This window comes from Eschrichtius robustus, chromosome 2 (assembly GCF_028021215.1).
Source record: "Eschrichtius robustus isolate mEscRob2 chromosome 2, mEscRob2.pri, whole genome shotgun sequence".
In the NCBI taxonomy this organism is placed as follows: Eukaryota; Metazoa; Chordata; class Mammalia; order Artiodactyla; family Eschrichtiidae; genus Eschrichtius; species Eschrichtius robustus.
Window position 1 is genome coordinate 9367394 of NC_090825.1, and position 23572 is coordinate 9390965.

General features: G+C 44.1%; 1 protein-coding gene across 3 annotated transcripts in view; it reads right to left on the bottom strand.

Annotated features, from left to right (window-relative positions):
* CTNND2 (catenin delta 2) overlaps window positions 1-23572 on the bottom strand; it is a 779068-nt gene that overhangs the window by 135819 nt on the left and 619677 nt on the right. For all 3 annotated transcript variants that reach the window (XM_068531918.1, XM_068531937.1, XM_068531926.1), the window contains one exon: window positions 5111-5228. In XM_068531918.1, coding sequence (XP_068388019.1) covers window positions 5111-5228 — 118 coding nt within the window. The remainder of the gene's footprint in view (window positions 1-5110; window positions 5229-23572) is intronic.

The following is a 23572-nucleotide window of genomic DNA, read 5'->3' on the forward strand; positions in this document are numbered from 1 at the left end:
GGTCTATGACCACTGGCTCTGTGACTCGGACAGTGCACCCAATATCTCCGTGACCATATCCTCCTCTGTAAGACGGCCATAATAGTGGCCACATTTTAGGCTGCTGTGTGGAATAGGGGAATTAGAGTATTTACATGTGATAGGCAGAATAAAGCTCTCTGCCCCAAAGATGTCGACATCTTAGTCTCTTAAAGCTGTGAATACGTTAGGTTATGTGGTGGAGGGAATTAAGGTTGCTAATCAGTTGGGGAGATTACCCTGGATTATCCGGGGGGTGGGGCATGGAATCCTGAGGGTCCTATAAGCAAAAGAGGGAGACAGAAGAGTTAGAGTGAAACCGCGTGAGAAAAACGTGACCTGCTATTGCTGGCTTTAGAGATGCAGGACAGGGCCATGAGACAAGGACTGTGGGCGGCCTCGAGAAGCTGTAAAGACAAGGAAACAGATGTCCCTCGAGCCTCCAGAAGGAATGCAGCCCTGTCGACACGATTTTAGCCCAAAAAGACCCATTTTGGACTCCTGATAATAAGTAAGTAAGATAATAAGTTTGTGTTTTTAAGCTGCCATGTTTGTGGCTATTTGTTATAGCAGCAACAGGAAACTAACCCGGTATGTAGGTACTGAGAAGAGTTCCTGGCACACAGCAAGTGCTATACAAGGATTTATATCATAACAATGGTGGAGATGGTACTGCTGGGAGGTCCAGAGCTTGTGACCTAGATCTAATGGGTCCATGATGGAGTCCTGGCTCTGCCATTTAATGAGCTGTGTGACCTTGGCCAAAGTGTGAAATCTCTCTGTGCTTCTAATTCCTCCCAAAGTCCCCACTGTCAAATTGGAGATTAGGTCTCAACATACGAATTTTGGGGGAACCAAACATTCAGACCAGTGCATCAACCTTTTGACCTTTGTCCTGGATTTGAGGAACCGAGGGAAGAGGAAAAAAAATACCACATTTTTACAAAGGACAAAATAATGATGGAAAAAAAATTGAACTAAGTTTTATTTTATTTTTTAAGTTTAAGTTTACATTTTTTTATTGAAGTATAGTTGATTTACAATGTCATGTCAGTTTCAGGCGTACAAAATCTGAAAAAGAAGAGGTTAAGTTGTCTTTTTAGAAGCATGCCAACTTGGCTATCATTTTTCAGGCACCAACTGTGTGAAAGCCACCATTCAAGGCAGGGAAGATCGGTCCATTTTACAGATGAGGTCTGACGTTTTCAGTAACTTATACCAGATTGCACCACTTTTTCTAGTCCTAGGTTGGGACTGGAAGGGCGGTGAGGGCTGCCAGGGTCCAGATCCTGCACTGTTCCCACCTATGACTGGAATCTGCCAAAAGGCACTGTATATGTTTGACATGACTACTGGGGGCAGGAAAACCAGTTTTCAGGGTATATTTCTGGACCTTTGCCATTCCAAACCTTTCTTGTCAGCTTCTCAAGTTTTCATGGGCTGCTAATCCCACAAGCTTTGAGTCAAACTTGATTTTCTATTTCAAGCATCCTCTCAGCATCGAAAAAGGAACCGGCATGAAAGCAGGTAAACACAGGACAATGCATGAAAGGGAGAATAGTCTCTCCCTGAAAAGAAAACGTTATTGCAAAAGTCAGAACGATTTTTAAATCAGCTCAAACTGATTTTTCTTACATCAAAGACTTGGGAGAACAAACTTCTTTCTCATCCTGCTGTTCATCTTCCCTGGGGGCACATCCACGCCTCTGTTTAACAAATGACTACTGCGGAGTAAATCCGCCGTTTTGAGAAATGTTTTATAATCTACCTGTGGCTGAGGGATGATTTTGAGAGAAGCTGGATGGCGGGGAGAGAAAGGAGAGAGAGAATGGGGAGGGGGAGGGGGGAAGGGAGACGGAGGAAGTGGTAGAGAGGGAAGGATGGGGGTGGCCCCAGGGGTTGAACTTATCTCTCCTTAAGCTTGGTTTGGGAGGGTTACCAAGTCAAGAGCTTTTCTCTGCAGGGGCAGGAAAAAAAGAAAATAAAAGAAGACAGCCACCGCCCTCCTTGGGGACACCAGCAGAAGGTGGGTGGCAGCTGGTGGTTTTGGTTTCCATATCCATTGCTGTCAACAGAGATTTCAGTAGTTACTCTTGGTCACCAGGGTCATTTTGACTCCTTATTTTCTATTAGAAAGGGCTAATTTGGAAGGTGTCTGTAGAACGCTCCACCATATGTTACCCTTTCAACAAACTGTTCCAGTTACAGGAGCTGAGCTGAGAGCGTGCGTGGAATCCAGGCTCTTTCACTCATTAACTTCGCTGGCCTCAAAGACAGCGTGCACACATTTTTCCCTCCTCTAAATTGTCACTGAGAAAGCTCAGAAGTGGCCCAGCAGAGGGCTGAGTGGAAAGTGATGGGACAATAATAATACGTTAAAACTCAATGGCACATTCTGGCCAGCAAAGCACTGCTGAGTAGTTTATCACATTTGATCCTTTCAACAGCTATAAGGACCCTCCTTGTCTCCAAGCTGAGGTCACCCGGGTCCTGTCCTTGGTCATCAGGAGGAAGAGATGGCACATTTTCCAGCACGCTCCTGGGGCCAAGCTTAGTGTTCTTGCGGCTCAATCAGGAATATCTGAGTCTTCTGTTTCTTCTTCTTTTAATTTTTATTTTCTGTTGGAGCATAGTTGATTAACAATGTTGTCTCAGTTTCAGGTGTACAGCAAAGCGAGTCAGTTATACATATACATGTATCTATTCTTTCTCCAATTCTTTTCCCATTTAGTTTATTACAGAATATTGAGCAGCGTTCCTTGTGCTGTACAGTAGGTCCTTGTTGATTATTTATTTTAAATATAGTGGTGTGTACATCAATCCCAAACTCCCAATTTATCCCCTCTCCCTCCCACCTTTCCCCTTTGGTAACCATAAGTTTGTTTTCTAAGTCTGTGAGTCTGTTTCTGTTTTGTAAATAAGTTCATTTGTGTCATATTTTTTACAGTCTGCATATAAGCGGTATCAGATATTTGTCTTTGTCTGACTAACTTCACTTAGTATGATCATCTCTAGGTCCATCCATGTTGTTGCAAATGGCATTATTTCAAGGAATATCTGAGTTTTCCGACTCCAGCCCTAAATGGTCCTCAGTTTTTCAGTTTCCTCTTTGGGAGGAAATGTGGACATTAACAAGGAGAATCTCCAAGGTCTCCCGAGAGTTTGAGGAGTCTGGTCCTCTGACACGTCAGAAGAAACATGTGCGTGCCTCAGAGCACTCTGATTTTGGACCATGCTCCTGAAGGCTGCCTTACCCACCCAGTGGTGGGCACTGGGCCAAGACCAGAGGCTGTTGACTCTTATTTTATTCTCAACTGCAAGGCCCAGACAGTATTAAAGCTTGCTTGGTATCCATAAGGCTTAGCATCCCCTGCCTTAGTCTTTACCACTTTGAATATTAAGATCATTAGCATTGAGGCTTCTGTGAATTATGAATTACCTTCAGTAGCTCTTTTCAAAATTCCTCTATTGTGTTAATGGGTATCTGTAAATACTCAAGACATCTTGACTGGTTGCTTCTTTAGGGACTTAATTTTCCTGTCAATGATATTAAAAGGTCTAAAATGGCTGTTAAGGGCATTTACAAGAGAGGTTGATTAAATCTTTTCTATCATATTTCACTTTTGAAATTGATGTCGTACACGGTAAATGAATGGATGCAAATGTAACTGAGTGGCAGTGATAAGATGACAGACAGTGTCATGACTGGAGTCAGCTGGTACTCAAAGGGTCAGAGTCCCAGAAAATATCATGGGTCCTAAACTTTAGGGAGTAGGGCTCAGGCATCAGTAATTTTCTAGCTTTTCTAGTAATTTAGTTTTCTAGTTTTTTAGTAATTTTCTAAATTTTTCAGTCACTCTAATGTGTAGTCAAGGTTGAGAAGTGCCATGTCAAATCATCCCCATGCCAATGAGTAACTAAATGGATAAAATCACTCTTATTTGTTCTTTATCTGACCTGACAACTAAGTTACATTATATTGTATTCCCTACTAGTGTCCATTTTAAAGCTGTATCTACTAAGGCCGTTCTCAATCCAAGATGCACATCGAATCACCTGATGAACTTTCAGAGGAATAGAAATCGGAGACGAGAGTTGGACACTCAGATTCACTCAGGGGGCTGTGATGGGGTCTAGGCACATGCATTTATTAAATGTTCCAAAGGCAATTCCGATGAAGAGCTGGTATTGAAAACCATGGGACTGAGGCTCTGGTTCAGAACCAGGGCCAATTTTTGGCTCCCCGCGGTATATCTAGCAATATCTGGAGATATTTTTGTTTGTCACAACTGGGCTGCAGGAAGGATGGTACTGGCATCTAGTGGGTGGAGACCAGGGATGTTACTCAACCTCCTACAGTGCACAGGGCAGCCCACAGCAAAGAACTGGACCCAAATGTCAACACAGTGGCTCTGGAGAAGGTCTTATTAAGGTATCACATTCATCACATGTTATTACTTGAAAGCATCAGTAAAGTCTGTGTTGATACCAGGATATTATGAAATTACAAATTTCTTATTGAAAACGAACCAAAACTAATCAAAAGACAAGTGAAGACAAAACAAAATAGCTCAAACACTGGTGAAGCCCGCCCAATTCTATTTTGGTTTGCGAACTAAAGCACTGAATGGACATCGATGATCAATGTCTTGACAGGCTCGTTTATGCAGCATTTTGACAGCATTTATTTACACTTCATCAGGCATTCCTTACATGGCACTGGACAAAATTAAGTTGTTCAAAAGCTGTCTTGTAAGAATATAGGATTATTCGACTCTCAGGTAGTTTTAATATTTCTTTTTCTTTTGCCAATGGATTTTAGAAAATAAAGCTAGAAGATCGTGGGCAACCTGGTATATGAGAGTCTATACACTCATCTGGAACACCTGTAGTTACAATAACTTAATCTAAATTTTTATTCACTACTAATCAAGAATTAAGTGTCTAGTTCTAGGCTAGGATTAAAAGTCGATATAGATCTCAGAGCGAAAGTATTAAACATCGCATTAACTCTCCATCCTTGTTAGCCACTGTTTGGCCCCCTGGGCAACCTTCTTCTCTAAGATGCTTCACCTATGCAAATTCAACAAACCTTGCTATCGATCTCGCTGCTCCCCAGCGCAGACTGAATCACGTAGAGCAGGGCATCCGTGAGCCCATCACATTCCCGCATCCTCCTGCGGGCCTCCTCTCCGGCTGAACTAACATTCCTGCAAAGCAAAAGGATGTGTCAGCGCCCTTCACGGTGGTCACCTCCTCTCATAGTTTTAATCAAAACACTTTCCTTGCCTTTTCAGGTTTACCAAGAATATAATGTAATCAGGGGGGATGGCCTCCACAAAAGCATCCTAGAATTAGGTGAGTCACAGATATCTGCAAGGAAACTCTCTAAATGGAGAATGCAGAATTCCAAACACGTGATCCATGAGAGTCCTGTGACCGCTAAGAAGGGAGACTTTGGCCAAGTCTTCAAGGTCTGCTTCGACCTGCATCGACCAGGGAATCAGAAGCTCTTTGATTCAAAGCATTCTTCTTCTTTGAGAAGTTTGAAATATTTTTCAAACACAAAGCTTTCAACTTACTGAAGTATTTTAGAGATCTAATTTCACCTGCCTCAAAAAGATACCTACCTTGGCCCTGCCAGAGGTAAACTTCTAGAAATTTATTCTAAGAACACAGAGATTTCTGTGAAAATTTAGTCTTCGGGATGCCTATGGCACCTTTTATGGGTAGGAGTTGCCCAAACTCCTTCCTACAATGGCACAGGCTGAGCTAAAGCCAACAGAAGGGGCCCCTTGTAATGAAATGCACAGCTGGGAGACAGAGAGAGCTTCCAGAAGGTACAAAAGACATGAGACAATTTAGTCAAAGGTGAATCTTTTGGGTGCTTTTAGTTATTCCACCACCTGAGAGGGTGTTCTGGTCTTCCTCTCCAACCATGATTAAGGATTCAGTTCCAGCAGAGAACTTTTGCAGTAACTGAATGAGAGACAGCACAGGCTATTAGAGGGATGCTGGAGGAGATGAGTTAATGGAAGGTACAAAGGGGCTGAAAAAATTTAGAAACTGTGGGGAAGGGTGATGGAAAGAGAGAATGATCTAGGTAGGGCAATGGTTCTCAAGCTATGGCTATTATCAGAATCACCTGGAGGGCGTGTTCATGGAGATAGCTGGGCCTCACCTTGAGATCACTGGTGGAGTCCGGTAATTTGCATACTTGGTAATGCTCACACTGAAGACCTAAACTAAAGTAGCTCTAACTCTACTTCTAGGGGGAGGGTTTGGTTGGGGAGGGTAGTGTTCTTCAGTGCCTGCTGGGGCCAGCCATGGGGCAGATTCCAAGAACCTGTGGCCTTACAGCACATAGGAGTAGCTGAACTGAATGAATCTTCAAACCCATGCTGTAACTGACACAAGTCTTCTCATTTCATTTTTCCAACATCTTTCCCTGTTATACTTCATTCTGTTTTACAGATAAGAGAACTGAGGCTCAGAGAGGTTGTCCAAGGCTACACAGGTAGTAAGTGGAGAAGCTAGAACAAACCCAGGTCTGTGAAGGACGGGAAAGTAAAGGCTTCAGGCTTGGTGTACAGTATGGACTATGCCTTTTAGGAATTAAATCAAAATAAAATAGGCTCAATGCTAAAATGCTACTGAACATAAATGTTTTCTTTAATATCTAAAAAGTTCTGCAGACATGTTTAAAGACGATCTATCAGTGTTTTAGTGTAACACTGGGAAAGGTTATTCAATTCACATTAGTATTTTTGGCATTTGCTGATCTTAAAATATAAACAAAACTCCTCAGTTCCTTAGATAACATAACTGAGCAAATACTGGCAGCATTTTTATGGAAAGTGTCATAGATTCTGCCTTGGGGTGGCCAGCCCTCGTTCTGACAGCATCTCTAGGAGGGAGGAAAGAAATCTTTCTGCAAAAGAAAAAGTGGTGAGAGGCACACTGGTATTATTATTAGAAGGATGGTCTTTGTAAAAGAGCATTTTTAGACCATTCCTCCTTGAAATGATTTTCACCAGGTTGAGCTCTGACACTGTTAGCGTACTAGGTTTGTCAAAAATTCCAATCATAGCATTCAAAAAAAAAAAAAAATCCAATCAGACCTCTTTGGTCTGAAGAACACTGGGGGCAACGTATGATTGTCACTCTTAAATCCTGCCTCTTTGTGCTTTGATGAGGTCATGTTTCCAAAGACAGAAGAATGGAATTTGGACTTGAAAGAACTGTAGGGGTAGCTCATGTGCACCTTAGTCTCGAATATCCTCTAGCCTTTCCCCTTATCCACGAATGCTCAGTCTTTCCTTTGAGTGGCTTCACGATGGGGGCAGGCTGCCTCCTGATTCACAAATAAATATCCTCATGATCAGCCCTAGTTTCACTGGTAGTCAATGAATGGGCAGGGGCAACCGATGGGAAAGGTCAGGAATTAACAACTTTGTCAACATTACATGTTTTCAATATTAATTTGAGCATTTTCTTATTCTGGTTTGTTCTAGTCTAGTCTCCTCCACAATTAAACAAATTTATTAACTGCCTACTATATTAAAATATGCAAGATACTACATATTAAAATGTGTAAGATACTGAGAAATGAGAAAGACTAATATTATAAGTTAAGGTCCCAGCAGGGAAGAGGAAGTAATTAGGACGCACACATAAACACCACCCCTCGCAATGATACAGAGGGGAGAGTGCAGTTACCACAGTGTCTGCAGGTAGGATGAGACTCCATGTATATTTTTAAGTGAACTGAGGTGTGAACACGTCTCTTTTTCAATGAGTAACAGTGTCCTTCAAGACTTTGGGGTTGGGTTTCCGCTTTTTAGCAACTATTCCCGAGCAAGTGAAACGTATCACAAGATTACCTTTGGTTTTTCACTCTGGAGGAGAGGAGGTTTCCTTTCCTTCCTTCCCCCCTGTCCCAACACAAAATTTACTATACTTGTGCATTTCACTGTTTAAAAATAAAAATCCCAATAGCCTTATGTGTTGGTCACTGAACAGTTAGTTGTAATTATGGTCCCAGGTAGGTCTCTGATAAAGAGCCAATGTCCAACCTACAAAGTCCCTCCCTCCTGTTGTACTTAAATCATCTTCTGCTCGCCTCGAGGGAGGTGATTTCCACGTCTGGCTAGAAACTGGTGCAGCAAAATTCTATGCATAAACGTAACACTGAAACAAAGACTTGTAATTATTTCGTAAAAAGCACAATGATGTTATAATATCTACTCCTTAGAAATAATCTCTGTAATCTTGATTGAACTGTCAGTTGCTATGTCATTTGGAAATTTCTGCTTAAAGTAGATTCTATAATCTTTTTATCTAATAGATGGAAAATAAATACAATTTATTTTTATATCTTACAATTAAAAGATATAAAATCTCTTACAGTCTCTCTTATTCAAAGGTAACTAGCTAAACTGCTCTATTTTTCCCTATCTTCAGTGCTGTTTCACATCTCATTTCTCAGAGACTTCATCACTCACTATGCTCATTTAAAAAAAAAAAAAATCAATATCCAGTGCTCATAAGATCCAAAGTGGAATTTACATGAAAGACTTTGGTTTGCATGATGCCACTTCAGATGGTCAGGATACGGAGGATCAAATCACATAGAAAACCAAGGGATGAGATTTTGAGTAATCAATCTATTTGAAATTAATCTCTCCCTTCTCCGTACTCCCTTTGCCGTTTGAATCTCCATTATTGATCACCATTGATTTTGAATTGGAACTATTTAGGCTGTGACCTTATTGCTGCCTTGGGGCCTTCAGGAGGGTATTTGTATACCCAGCATGCAGCTGAGTGCCCGACACGTCCAAGGTGCTCACTGCCAGTTGGCTATTACATGTGCATTCAGCTCGTCCATGGGATTGGAATTCACAGGTAGTCCATGACCGATTGACCTCTGTGCTCCACGCTTATTGGGGAAGTATCAGATGTCTGTTACACCATCAGTGCAGCCTTCTTACCCTGTGGTTTGTGCTCTACCACTACAACCCCCATCCTGGATTATTCAGGGCTGTCTCAATTTGCAAAGAAAGATAAAGCAGTTGCAAAGTGTATAATTTGGGGGAGGAAACTTGTTCAGTTTGAAGTTTCTTATGCTTGTTAATAATATTGATCATCCACACCGTGTGCGGAGGGAAGTGCACAGTTTCGCCACCTGAAGCCAATCAGGCTTTCCCAGTGTCACACCCACCTCACCCTTGGGCTTGTAGGAAGAGTTTTCTGGTTTGAGATTAGTTTGTCTTGCTGTGCTCTCTGTTACCTTCTCTCCTCTCCACCCCACCTGATCCTTGGGCCTTTATAATCTGGCCTCCATAGGGGGTCATCTCATACCTGGCCCACCCCCAGCCCCTGGAGTCCTGGCTTCCAGCCCTGCTAAAACTCCGAACCATCCTTCCCTACAGCCATACACAACTCTGCGCTGCTGCTCATTGGGCAACTTTGTCTCATTTCCCAATTTATAATCAGCAGAGCCCAGATGCTGGGTCTCTGCAGGATATGGGCTGGGTTCCTGAGACTATATACAGGTGTCAAGAGTGGGACGGGGCTGCCAGAGGGCTTTAGAGAGCGGAGCAGAGATCGTTTCAAGAAACACAGGTAGTCTGGAGGCAAAGCTGAAATATGATGTCAACCCATCAGGACAGGCAGGGGGAGAGGCAGAATCCACCACAGATGACAGCACAGAGCAGACCTGATGTTCTAGCTGGTCCCTCCATGATGTGGAGGAGGGACGGGATGCATCCTCTTTCTGGTGGTCTGTTCCTTGGTCCCCAGTGCATAGCACTGAATAGGAACTCAGTGAGTGACTGCTGAATGAAATGATGCACGATTGTTTTCAGGTCTGTCTCCTTCTAGACCAGAAGTACTCTGCCAGGGTGATTTTGCCACCGGGAAACATTTACTGATGTCTGGGCACCAAAGGACATTTTGGTTGTCACAAATGCGGAGGGAGGGAGTGTTACTAAGAACCTCCGATCAAAATCAGCAGTGCCGTGGTTGTGAGCAGGACACTGCTCCCAAATCTGGGTTCCAGGAATCAAGGGTACTTGTCTCCTTGGGGAAACAGCAGGATGCCTCGTTCTCTCCTACAAAACGCCTTGGGAGAACTTGTCTCTGGGTTCCAAAATCACCGACCAGAAGCCCCCAGTCTTTTCCTCTCTGGGAAAGCTGAGTGTGCAGGGCCTGGGAGGAAGGGGTCCTCTGTCCGGCCAGCTGGGTCAACACAGCAAGAGCCACCCAGCCAGATCCTCTCACTCCAGGTGCGACAGTTACGGGGTCCTGGGTGTCGCGCGAGCCCTGCCACGTCTGTCCTTCCCCTCTCTCTTCACTCAGAGGAGCTGGGCCACAGAAGCCACTAGGGGTCATCCTTTTGATCTGTAGCTTCTCTGTAGAAAGGGAGCAGCTTGTTTCCTTCTTATCACTCAGTAACCTCAATGAAGATGGATGCTCTTGTGTAGCTGGTATGGGGCTACCTAGGGGTGAAGGCACATAAATGCCTTCTCTCGGTCTCCTCATCCGGAACGAGCCTACAGGGATGGTTTGACCTCACTGCATCACAGGGACACACAGCCAGGTGCTCAGGGCCTGGGCGGGGTCCTAGAGATAAATGTCTACTGCTTCAGCTGCTTCTCGCTCAGAGCCTCCCACCCAGGGGTGAGCGGGACCCCATGTGGACCACTGGGGCACCGCGGGGGATGTGCTGTACCGCAAGCACTCAGGGAGGGTGGGGAGGAATGCAAGGTTTCACAGCCGCGCTGACAACCTCATTTTCTTAACTTTGATCACTGATTTGTAAACAATCTCAAACTAATGTAAACGCATTAAAACAACGGGGGAAATGTATCAGTAAAAGTAAACATCCACACTTTCCTTCTCCTCTGTCCAAGGACATCACTGTGACCGTTTGGTGTTTATCGTTCAAGATTGTTTTCTACTCATACAAATAAAACGCGTAGGAATGTTTTTGCTTTTTGCCACAGCGATTCCTCAGGCACTGTGCTTGTGTCCTTCAAAAGCGGATCATTGCCTATTTTTTAAAATTATTATCCTATTAATAGACATCCAAGTTATTTTAAACTCTTTAGTGTAGTAAGTAATGTTAAGCTGAAATGTGGAGGAGTTGTGAGTTTTGCCAGGTGGACCCTGCGGAACCATTTTAGGGAGAAAGGGTAGCAGAGATAAATCAGTTCAAACCAACAAAACGACCCACCCTGATTGGCACCTACTGTGCTCCACACCCAGTGCCAAGTCTTGGGATAAAGAGGAAAACGCCTGGCCCTTGACCTTAGGAGCTCACCGTCCAGGAGAGTAAGCAGACATACATTTGATGTGCCTGAATCTGATATCATCAGCATGAAACCAGCAGTATGAAGAATTTGGGAACCAATCCCCTTTGGAAGTGATGTCCAGGCACTTCCAGTGAAATCTAGATGTTCCTAGAAAGCGAACACAGGATGACACAGATGGAAGTTTTACGACTCACCTTTATTTAAGGTGTAATTAAAATCTTTGCTTAAGTTATAATTCTGTAAACTTGGACATCAACTGTTTTCTTTAACATTTGTAGCATCAAGTCATGGGTTGGGACTTAAGAAGTAAGAACACAGAGTACACTACATGCGTTCTTAGTAAGAAAGCATTTCGTGCAAATTTAGTGGAAAGTACCTTCAAATTTGAAGGGTACACATGGGCTTAGGGGCACTTTTAGGTGAACAGCCTGTGTAAATACCAAGCAAGCACAGCCATGCAGAGGTGGGGTCTCTGGGCCACTCTCGGCATGGACGGAGGATAGGACCTGGCAGGGAGAGGTGGCATTCCATGGCAAATATCAATTCTGGCACATAGCTGATACATTTTTACTAAGCCTGGCATCCTAAGCCAGCCCCTTGTATCTACTAAAACCATGGTGGGCTCATGGTTCACCAGCGTAACCTTGTTGATGCTCTTACCAAACCACATAACCTGTGCTAAGTCCTCCTTGACATCTTGCTGCTGGCAGCCCAGGTGGGTTGCTCTGAGTGCCAGGCAGTGCATCACCAGACCTTCTCCTCCTGCCTGGTGTAGCTCAGCAGGAACACGCAGGTGAACATACATGACATTTGGGCTCCCCCCCACCTGCCTGGTGAATTCAAGTCATTCCAGAAGTATTTCCAGTGTTGCCTTTTTCTGACATCCTACCCAGAGAGCAGAGCTAAGGATGACAGAGGATAAGTCCCTGGCTTTGAAACCTTGCAACTGGGATTTGCTTGGCTGGGTTTCCAAGTTGCTTTGGACCAGCACTCCATTTTATTTTCCATGTCTCCCTTTCTGGAACTGGAATGTCTATAACTATTATCCTGTGCCTGTCCCAGCACTGTATGTTGGGGGCAGATAACCTGTTTCTTTAGAATCATAGGTTCACAGGTGAAGAGAAATTGTTCCCCAGCAGCTGTACTTCATGGGTTACTCATCTACGTTGGATTTAGATGATTCTGGTTATGGACTTTTGAGCTGAAGAGATTTAGCACTTTGAGTTGATGCTGTAATTGGGATGAGACCTTGGGATGAGATGAAAATACGTGGGGTGGATGTGGATCTTTGGGGACCAGAGGGTGGACCGTGGTGGACAAATAATGGCCCCCCAAGATGTCTATGTCTTAATCCCTGGAAACTGAATGGATTACCTTACATGGAAAAAGGGACTTTGCAGATGGAATTAAGGTTATGGACTTTAAAATAGGGAGACTGTCCTGGATGATCCCTGTGGGCCCAATTTAATCACATGAGCCTTAAAAGCAGAGAACATTCTCTGGCTGGAGTCAGAGAGATGCAGCAGAAGGGAAGTCAGAGAGATCCCAGCATGAAGTTTCAACTTCCTGTTGCTGGTTCTGACGGATGGGGGCCACATGTAAAGATGAGAGAGAGGCGGCTGGCTTCCAGCTGACAGCCGGAAAGGAAACAGAGACATCAGTCCTACAGCCACAAGGAACTAGGTTCTGGCCAGAACCTGAAGGAGCTTGGAAGCAGATTCTCCCAAGAGCCATCAGAAAGGAACACAACCCTGCCCATACCTTGATTTTAAGTTGGTGAGACTGGAGTCAGACTTCCAATCCACAGAAACTGTAGGATAATAAATTTGTGTTGTTCTAAGTCACTAAGTTCATAGTAATTTGTTACAGCAGCAATAGGAAACAAATACACAGCATTTAGCTTTTACTCAAGGGTAAGTGGAGTTCTTCTCAACACCATCCCTAAATGTTTCACACTCCATCCCTTCCCTGGAAAACTGCTTATCTGCAATGGGCTCATGCAAGTTTTAAGAAGATATTTCCAGATGATCAAATAATTGTATTGATTTGATCAAGACCCAAATACCCCGTATATAAGACAATAAAAATTCTTCCTAATGGGATGAGGTGCTGCCCTCGACTGTGCAAGGCCAGGAGATATTCTATGTAACTCAGAGCATACTAAGGCCCTCTGCACAGGAAATATTGATGTGATATGATGATACACCATAAAGTATGCTGCTTTTTTTCCCCCCATCTCTGATCTGATTAACCGCAAGAGCGCCACCAGGTCAGTGGGTATCAGCTTGCTCCCTTGCTTAGCTGAAATCCTTCACTTCTGCCAGTCATCCTTCTGGCAGAAGAGCTGCCTGAAAACCTCAGTCTTCACGGCTTCCAGGCAACAGAAAGTGCAGCAGCTGGTACTCTACACTGTGTGGGAAACGAGTGCGTGGATTGTAAGGGAGAGAAATGAGGCAGCTTCCTAGCTCTGATTGAGTGAAGTCTGTAGTGTGGCCTCCTTGCTTTAAGAGAATTCCCAGAACATCATCTGAAATGCTAACCCTAACTACCAAATGGTAGGAACAGCATTAGGAATAGCCCCACCGCCACAAATTTTACTGGGTACAAATAATGGGAGGTTGACTTTACTTGAAAAGCTCTTGATTTCTCTCTCTGCATATGTGTTTTTAAAGCTGGTACTTCATTATAGTCAAGTCAGAACAATTTCCAGAGAAATCTATTTCCCTTTTTCTTCTTCTTTCTTTCTTTTCTTCCTTCCTTCCTTCCTTTCTCTTTCTTTCTTTCCTTCTTTCTCTCTCGTTCTCTCTCTCTCTCTCTCTTTCTTTCAAGATTAGCACAGTCTTGCTGCTTAGATTCCTGCTGTGCACCTTACTGTCTTCTCCCAAGGAAGGCAATTTCTTTATAAATCAGGACAGTGATAGCTCAGTAATTGCTTTGCTGAGCTGCAGAGACAGAATGCTTCAGTGGCCTAAAGAACAACTACGTACCCCGCTGCTGTGCTGTCCTCAGAGCGAAGGCCCCTTGTTGACACTGCCACCTCCATTCATGAATGTAAACCAGCAGAGAGAGACGGAGGAGCCCCTCTGACGTTGACTGTTCAATGTTGTCCCTTTTGAGGACCACCTAGATGCGTGCCTTCTGAAGTCAGCCACGCGTCCCACACGCTGTTCCGGAGATGCCCAGAGCAGAACCAGAAACACCCGCGTTAACAGACACCCTATCGCTGTCAAGTACTACCTAGGGTTTCAGCTCCACGATTCCAATTAAAATTGATGGACGCCACAGAGTTAAGTGCTCTATGAAATGTCTGCTCAAAGTTTCCTGTTGGGCTAAATTACAAGGAAATTGTAGGGAAAAAAGGGTGAATGCTGTGTGGCTAAAACCGTTACCTGTGAACCTAATTGTGCCTGTGGTTTGTTTTGTGCTCTGTGAACACCCACAATTGTTTTCTAGACTGTAGCTCCTGGACCACATCGTGAGCTTGGAGCGGTGCCATGTGGCCCGATCGATGCCCACCTGCCCTGTTTTCCACTAACTCCTGAAGTATTTCACTCAGGTACATTTGTGGTGGGCTCTTCTTTCTGGAGCACAGACTCAGAATCAGGATGCAACTCACATTGGAAGCCCCCAGATCCCACCTCCGTCCTGGCACCTCGGCAGCCCGTCAAGTCTACGTACCACCATCACCACTGCAATGAGCATTTCCATAGAATGAAACCATTTGCCAGCCCTCGCCTGATTACAAATGCAACAAGAGCAAAAAGAAAATGCCATGGGTCAAAACGCAAATGAAGTTCAAACATGAATTAAAAACAGTGTTTTCTTCTTTTTTCTGCTAAACCAGTGATCAACCAGATCGAGTTAACACAAATCACAAAACCTGAGTTTTAAAACACATATAATAAATAAATATGCTAGGAAACTGTGAAATAGAAATGCAGTATTCACTTCACCAAGCAGACAGCTTCCAGGAAAATGAGCATCGTGGCTAAATAAATGAGTAATGCTGAGGCCATCCAGTTCCGTGTATGTTGAGTCCTCTGTCTTCTAAGAAGTAGGAGAACAAAGCTGACTGATAAGGGATTATAGGTAATTGGCTGCTTGCCTTTTGAATGTCAGATTGTGGGTTTGAACACTTTCAAGATTTGGCATTATGTTCTGGATTATTAATCGCTATTATGAAAACCACCTTTCTAATTTTCATTCCAATCCATCACCTAATTCTCCATATGCAGTCAGGTAGTCTTTCAATTTATTTACTTACAGGAAATTTTAACAAATCATACTTCAAACACTTATTAAAGCTGGGAATCCATGTGATTATTTTAAAGCTCACTCATCTAGATGATACATTTTCCTTGAGGTGCATTTCTTGTTTTCATAATTGCTTTGATCACTCACGTATAACATACTGAGTCCCAGTAACAACAATCAAAACACTCAAAGTATCATCAGAGGCAAAGAAGTGCATTTACTCTTGTGTCTTCCCTCTTCCTTCTGCTTCTACCCTGCTATGCTCCGTGCAATTCCCCAGCCCCTCCCAAATATGGCTTTGTTCTGGGTGTTTACTGTCCGACTGCTGCCATCAGCACTTCTCTAAGCTGAGGGCTCATTGTCCTTGCCCAGCATGGGAGGGTTAAGGGGTTAGAAGAGGGAGACACCGGAAACAGAAGGCAAAAGCCCCTGTTACTCCGTTGCTCCAGGCCAGATGCCTGCTGGTAACAACATCCCTCTCTGCTTCAAACGTTTTTGTTTGTTTGTTTTCTTACATTTCTTTTTTGAAAAACGACTCCTTAAATTTGTGGCCAAAATGCTAATAAAAATAGTCCCTGGATCAAAACAGCTTAAGCCTCATGTCCAAATGAGAAGGAAGTGATTAAAAATAAAAAAAAAACTTTTCCTTTCATCTCTTAAAATGTACCCATCTCTCCTAATTGCTATTTCATGAATTTAGACGTTTGGATGACTCATGCAGCAGCCTTTTATTTGGGCCAAAGAACATGATAAATGATGAAAAATCTAGACTCCAGTTCATTTGGCCAGAGATGATTGTATAGTTCTAGCTAAGTGAAACGAACAAAGAAAGCCAATCTTTGGCCAAAAATGAATTAAAGCTGCAGAAGGTATCTCTGGACCACTCTCTTTTCTTCTTGGTTTGGAATGGAAATATCTAGTGTAGGAGTTGGGGGTGACAGGGAGGAGGAGAAACTCTAAGAATACATATATAATTTGTGCGAGAAAAACATACAGAAAACTCAGTAAAACTAAGATCACGTGTCTTTTAGTTTTTTTCTGAAAGGGAGAACAGTATACGTCTAATCTGAAATACTGAAACATCTTTAATTTCTGGAAGAAATTTCTGAGAGACTTATTAAAAGAAAGCAGGAGCCAGCTTCTTAAAGAGGCGTGCCAATGTGGTCTTTCAAGTTTACGCACTGGTCTTAATCGCAATTTAGGAATAATGTTGGAAAAATCAGTATCAGAACAATTCAAAGAAACTCACATTTTAAAATCAAGTTTAATTGTCTGCCTCCATTATTGCTATGACTGGACTTTTTCTTCTTGGTTGTGGGAAGGGCAAATTCTAAAGATGTCTCTTCAATATCACGTGACATCACGCACATGTGGCATCTCATTTTAAAAAAATGACACAAATGAACTTATTTACAAAACAAACAGACTTACAGATATCAAAAACAAACTTACGGTTAGCAAAGGGGAAACGTGGGGGGGAGGGATAAATCAGGAGTTTGGGATGAACGTAGACACACTACTATATGTAAGATGGATAACCAACAAGGACCTACCGTAGAGCAAGGGAACTCTACTCAATATTCTGTGATAGCCTATATGAGAAATGAATGTGAAAAAGAATGAATACATGTATATGCAGAACTGAATCACTTTGCTGTACACCCGAAACTAACACAGCATTGTAAACCAACTATACTCCAATAAAATTAAAAACCAAAAACCAAAAAACAAAAATCCACTTAAAAAAAAAAAAAGTCTCTTCAAGATGGCTGCCCCCCTGGTGGTTCAATCAAACACTCAAACACTAACCTAGGTACTGCTGTGAAGGGGCTTTGCAGACGGAATTAAGGTTACTAATCATCTGACCTTAAGACAGGGCAATGGTCCTGAGTTATCCTCCTGGGCTCAGTGTAATCACGTGAGCTCTTAAATGCAAAAGAGGGAGAGGCAGAGGGTCAGTCCAGGCTGACTGAGGGGCTAGGAGAGATGGGGAAAGGTTAGGATAGAGGGCCAGACATTGCTGACTCAGCAGGATGAAGGAAGGGGACCACCATCCAGGGCAGGTGGTGGCCTCTGGAAGCTAAGAACACCTCCCAGCCTCCAGCCAGCAAGGGGATGAGGCTGTCACTCTACAGCTGCAAGGACCTCAATGTGGCCACCGACCTAAAAGAGCCAGGAAGCAGGTCCTCCCCAGAGCTTCCTGAGAAGAGCCTGCTGGCAGACACCTTGATTTTGGACTTGTGAGACTTCAAGCAGAGAGACCAGCCAAGCTCCCCGAACTTCTGATGTATACCACTCTGAGACAGTAAGTTTGTGTTGTTCCAGCCCCCTAAATCTGCGGTAATTTGATATGGCAGCGATGGGAAAACCACTTCGTTTGCGCAGCCACAGAAGAAAAAAATATTCCTATCTTTCATAAATGTTCATTTTAACATTTCTGCTAAAGTATTTCAAAACTCTGAGACAAACTTTTTGCATTTTCCAGTGGAGGCATTTTAGAGGTTCTGAATGATGAGATACCGTCGTTAGGATTTTTAGATGACTCTTGCTGCAGGAATGGTAAGCTAAATGCATCTCTCACCAACTCCAGATAACCTAATGTGACTTTTCTTGGTTTACTCCCATCAGATGGCTTGCCCTCAACATTAGTACAGGATAATGGCACCGCTGGGTGCAAATTTCCTTTTAGTGCTTTAGGGGTGAAGCGAGTAATGCTTTAAAAAAATCCAAGATTTATAATGCTGCATAGAAAGGTCACACAGCAAAGACACTGCGAGCAGCCACAGAGCCTTGTTAAAAACAGCTCACAGGTTGCCCGTGAAGAGTCTGGTTTCACTGTCTCTCCTCGTCACTCTAAATAAGTTCTTCAACTAGAGGGCTTCTCACCTGTTACAGTACTGGTGCCATTCTCCTGATGCTGAACAAATGTTAAGGTTTTATTTAAAAACTGTACCCTTAACCAGCTCAGGGGCCACCCTGAGAATAACTAAAAAACAAAAGACAAGACTTGTACCTTTCACTACGGGCCCAGGGCACGTGTGTTGTCTGGCTTCACTGCCCTTTGTAAACGATAATAGTTCCTGGAATTCTGGCACAAGACACACAAAACGACTTCATGGGAAAAATGTCAAGGCATCAATGCACCATAAAAACAATCTAGAAAATATAATTTGGAAACACAAGGTTTTTCTAACACTCCCTTTATTATAATTACTCTTATTACCAATCCTTTTATATGTGCTAATATGGGACGGTTTTCATCTGTTAATCAACTAAGAAAAAGAGTTACAGCAAAGACAGGATAGAACGATTCCATTTTTGTGCAAAAGGGAAGCAAGGAGAGGATCCTTATATGTTATACAGATTCACCAGCTATCAGACCAGTAGACGCAGTGATCGAATCCATTATTTCCAATAATCCAATATTCCCCTAAAATTCCCCGAGAAACACAATGTGCTACTTTAGTTTTAATCACAAGTACTCACCACAGAATTTGTTCTTTACAGAACATGCTAAAAATCAAGTATATAGTTTATTTCTACATCAAAGAAATTGAGAATTGCTTCAGGTGTAAAGCAAAAGTTCTTTCTTTTTTTCTCCCACATGGACACACCTCAAGGACAGTGTGCCCATGACCGACACCCTCCCATCAGCACTGGCCACTGGCAGTGTGGGGAGATGTCGGGGGGGCTTGTGGGTAACAAGCAGTTACAAGGCAGCCAGCCACAGCCTTACCCCTGCTCTCCGTCTGGTCTGCATCACAGCGGATGGGCAGAGACACTTAACTCTAAATCAGTGGTGGTGTCCTTGGTTTGTTAGTTTGGTGTTAATTCTGATTTCCCTCACCACGGAGCCCCTGAATTACACTGGGGATGAACAGAATAGGAAGAATGAGGGTGACAAGGAGCCTTTACGAAGTATATTTGTGGTCACAGTGATCAACAGAGGTGACTAAAGAAGAAATCTTAAAAGCAGAGAAAAAAAAAGACAGAAAAATGTAATGGACAAAAAGAAAAGCAGTGCTAACTGGGACCTGTTCAGAGGGTTTCCTTAAATGTTATTTTGCTGTGCACCGAACGCTTTAACTTGCTGGATAAATATGGTGTCGCTCTTGCTCGAATCCTGTGTTACCCGCACATCTACATCCAATCAGCCAGCACGTTAAGTCAGCTCCAATGTCAAAGCATCTCCAGAATCCTCCTCCATGGCTCCTGCCAGGTCCACAGCACTGGCATCTCTTGTCTCTTAATCGGTCTCTCTGCTTCTGCCCTCATTCTGAAACTGAGCAGGACCTTGTAGGACTCCTGGGCACAAAAGTCTGTCTGTGTCCCCCTGTTTCTTGTTTGTGGGAAATAGGCTTCATTCAGCCTCCATGACCTTCTCTGAGTCCCAAAGGGCAGGTTCAAACGGTTGGCTGCTAATTAGGGAAGTGGGGGGATGTGGAGACAAGGGAGGAGCAGTCAAAAGAAACAACAGTGCAGCCTTGGGGCAGGGTGCTGGTTCCCCCTCAAGGGACACACGTGACAATATCTTTGAGCTGTTCTGCAGATACTAGAACCCTACCAGGTGGAAGAAGTTAACTGTCTGCTGCCCACAAGCACACACATCCCTTCTGGTTCTGGTTGGAACCAGAAGGTTGATGATGCTGATTCCACTTACCTCCCCACAAACCAATCAGAAGAATGTCCACAAGCTCAACACGCCCTCTGCAAACCATTACGATAAAACTCCTCACTACCCACCCAGGTCAGGACACATAGTTTTGAGGGCATTAGCCTGCTGTGTCCCCTTTGCCTGGCAAAGCAATAAAGCGATGCTTTTCTACTTCACCCAAAACTCTGTCTCCGAGATTCAATTAGGTACCAGTGTATAGAGGCCAAATTTTGGCTACAGTTCCCCCACCTCCCAGGGAAGCTTCAGTGATTCTTCTAAGATGTACATTGGAGCACGAGTCTACCACCCCAAGACCTTCCATTGTACTCAGAGTCAAACTCAAGGTCCTGCCCGTGGCACACATCTGGGACACTCTTCCTTCTTTGTCACTTGGCCAACTCCTACTCATCTTTCTTGTCTTTTTCACAGGAAGGCTTTCCCTGTTCCCCTGACTGGGTGAAATCCCTTTGTTCTATGCTCATTCATTGTACGCTTTCATAATTCTCACCCCACTTATATTACTTGCTTACTGCCCCCTGGCATCTGGTCATTCCACACTGAGGTCACAGAGCATCATGCTACTCGGGGAAAGAGCTAGAGGCTGGGCAGCTGGCCTCCAAGAAGGGCAGCTGTGGGAAGGATGGGCAGCCATGCAAGCTGACAAAGTGAAGACAAACTCTGATTAGGGTTAGGAGAAAGCAGACAGATGCCCTCGGCCAGCGTGTCTGCACTCCTGCACTCAGAAGCACAGGCCGGTAGCAGGCAGCCCTCGATGGTCCTGTGTCTCCACCCAGGGCCGATTTTGGTCTGTGACTAAATATGCATGGCTGCTTGTGATTGATTTCTTTGCTTGTCAAGTGCATGATAACTTTCTAGCATGGGAAGGAGACAGAGGACTAAGTGACAGCAATACTAATGTACTGTAGCCACAGAAAGGATATAAAATTGGAAAGCGGCCTCCAGCCGCCCGCTCCTTCTCCAGCCCTGGTCCATAGAGAGTTCAGAGACAGACCAGGCCACCTTCTTATCTCGTTAAAGGAATTTCAGGCAAGACACTCCGGAGTTGCAGGTAGTGGGGCTTCTTGGGGAGCCAGGGAGAAGGATATGCACAGGGACATGCCATGAACACCTCCACACCCTTCTCTTAGCAGGTCCTGATTTGTGTAATACAGTGTTTGTGAAATGTTGGCATTCATTTGTAAAGAATGGAAGTATTTTATGCTCTGAAACTCAGCCTGGGGGAGTAGAAAAGCTTTGGTGTCAAATTTCCACTCTGATATTATCAGCCTGGCCTTGGACAACACATTTAAGCTCTCTGACCCTCAGTTTTTCCATCTGTAAAGTGGGCTTATATTTGAGAGGATTAGACGAGGCATAGTCTGTGAAGCACCTACGAGCCAGAGGGGACCCAACGCTTAGCCCTTAACTGTCCCTTGATCATTCCCAGTAGCTCCCAAGACTTTCATTCCAATTGCATGATGGCTGCTGTCCAGAGCCAGCAGCCAGCAGTTAAAGTGAGTTTCCTGTGGGCCAGGCCCTGTGCCAAGCTATTTATGTGCATGGCTGCAGGGCCAGCATAAGGGTGAGGTGAATGAGGCCTTTACTCAGTGCAAAATTTAGGGGGGGTACTCCAAAAATTCACTGATCATCAGAAATAATAGGTAATTTTTAATTGTGATAAAATATAAATAACAAAATTTATCATCTTAACCATTTTTTAGTGTACAGTTCAGTTGTGTTGAGTACCTTTACATTGTTGCACTAAATAATATTTTAACACAGTATTTTTTCATCAAAATTAATGAAAAAAATCCATGATGAACAAAATATCAAAATTTTATTTTATTTACTTACTTTTAAGTTTTTTAAATTAAGTAGTCCTTATGGAACAACTATGCCTGTCTGTTATTAACGTCAGTTCTCTGGTGCTTATAGGCACTGGAGTTTTAGAACTTTGGTACTAATGAGATCATTTCCTGTTTTTTAATTTTTAAAAACATTTTTTTAATAAAAAAAAAAAATTCTCTTTTTTTGGCCGCGCCATGCGGCTTGTGGGATCTTAGTTCCCTGACCAGGGATTGAGCCCGGGCCCCCAGCAGTGAAAGCACAGAGTCCTAACCACTGGGCTGCCAGGGAATTCCCCCAAATATCAACATTTTAAACAAAAGAGGGCTCCAACTCTGCACAGCTCAGCCTTCCCCGCCTCACCCTGCATCAACACCATCACCGCCGTTCATGGATGGAGAAACTGAGGCTTGGAGAGGCCACCTCTGGTGCCCAAGATCACACAGCTAGTGGGTTTCCAGTCAGATCTGGGTTTGAAGGCCAGCTCCTCTAGGTTTGGACTTTACAGTTAAGATGGCATCCCATAACAGCATCACACCTATCTCAAAGACAGGGCGTCCGAAGCTTCTAGTGCGTGGCCTGGGCTGGTCCAGGCTCAGCAAACAGAGCCAGTGCCATCACGGCCCCACCTGCCCCTCTGCCGGCTCCACAGTCCCCTCCCCTTGCCTCTCCTCCGCCCGCATCCTTCCTCCTCCCTGTGGGCATGGCTGAATCTCTACGGCACAGGGAACGTCGTGTCTCTAACAGCTTACCGCTCCACGGTTCCCCGTGGCCTACAAAAATAAAGGAACCTCTTCAAAATGAGCCTCCCTCCCAACAATCTTAACAATCAGCTCCCAAAAGACCCTTCCCCTCCCAGGAGCCTCTCAGGTCCTTCCCCGCCAACCACACCCTGACTAGGCCCCCTCAGCCACTTGCAGCCCCAGTGGGCCTCGGGCTCCTCCTGCATACGGACCCTATGGCCTGGACCACACCGCTCCTCTACCCCCTTCCCCTGGAAGCTTTCCTTCCTCCCAGTGCAGCCCTCTGGGCTGTCTTCCTGGAGTCCTGCAGGTGGAATCTATGATTCCTTCACTCAGAGGTCTTCTAGAAATTCTGCATAAACTTTTTATGGCACTAAGTGCACACATCATGCCCTATATAGCTCAGATTCCCTTCTACCCTTTTAGGCCATAAGTCTCATGTCTTATTCACGTGTGTTTCTCTGGTACCTAGCAGAGTCCTGGGCACATACTAGAAACTCAATATCTGTTTGTGTGGAACAAGAGACGTCACCCATTTTATCTACGCTGTTGATTTAGCACTTGACCAAGGAGCCGATGATGAGATGGCTATGGCTGTCCTAATTCTTTACGAGTGGGGCAGGCTGGCTGCAGTGCTGAGTGCTGATAGGCTGACGCCAAGGCTGACATCATGGCAGAGCATTCTAGTCAATATTTGGATTCTGAAAGCCCAGGTTTAAATCTTGGCTCACAGCTTTCTACCA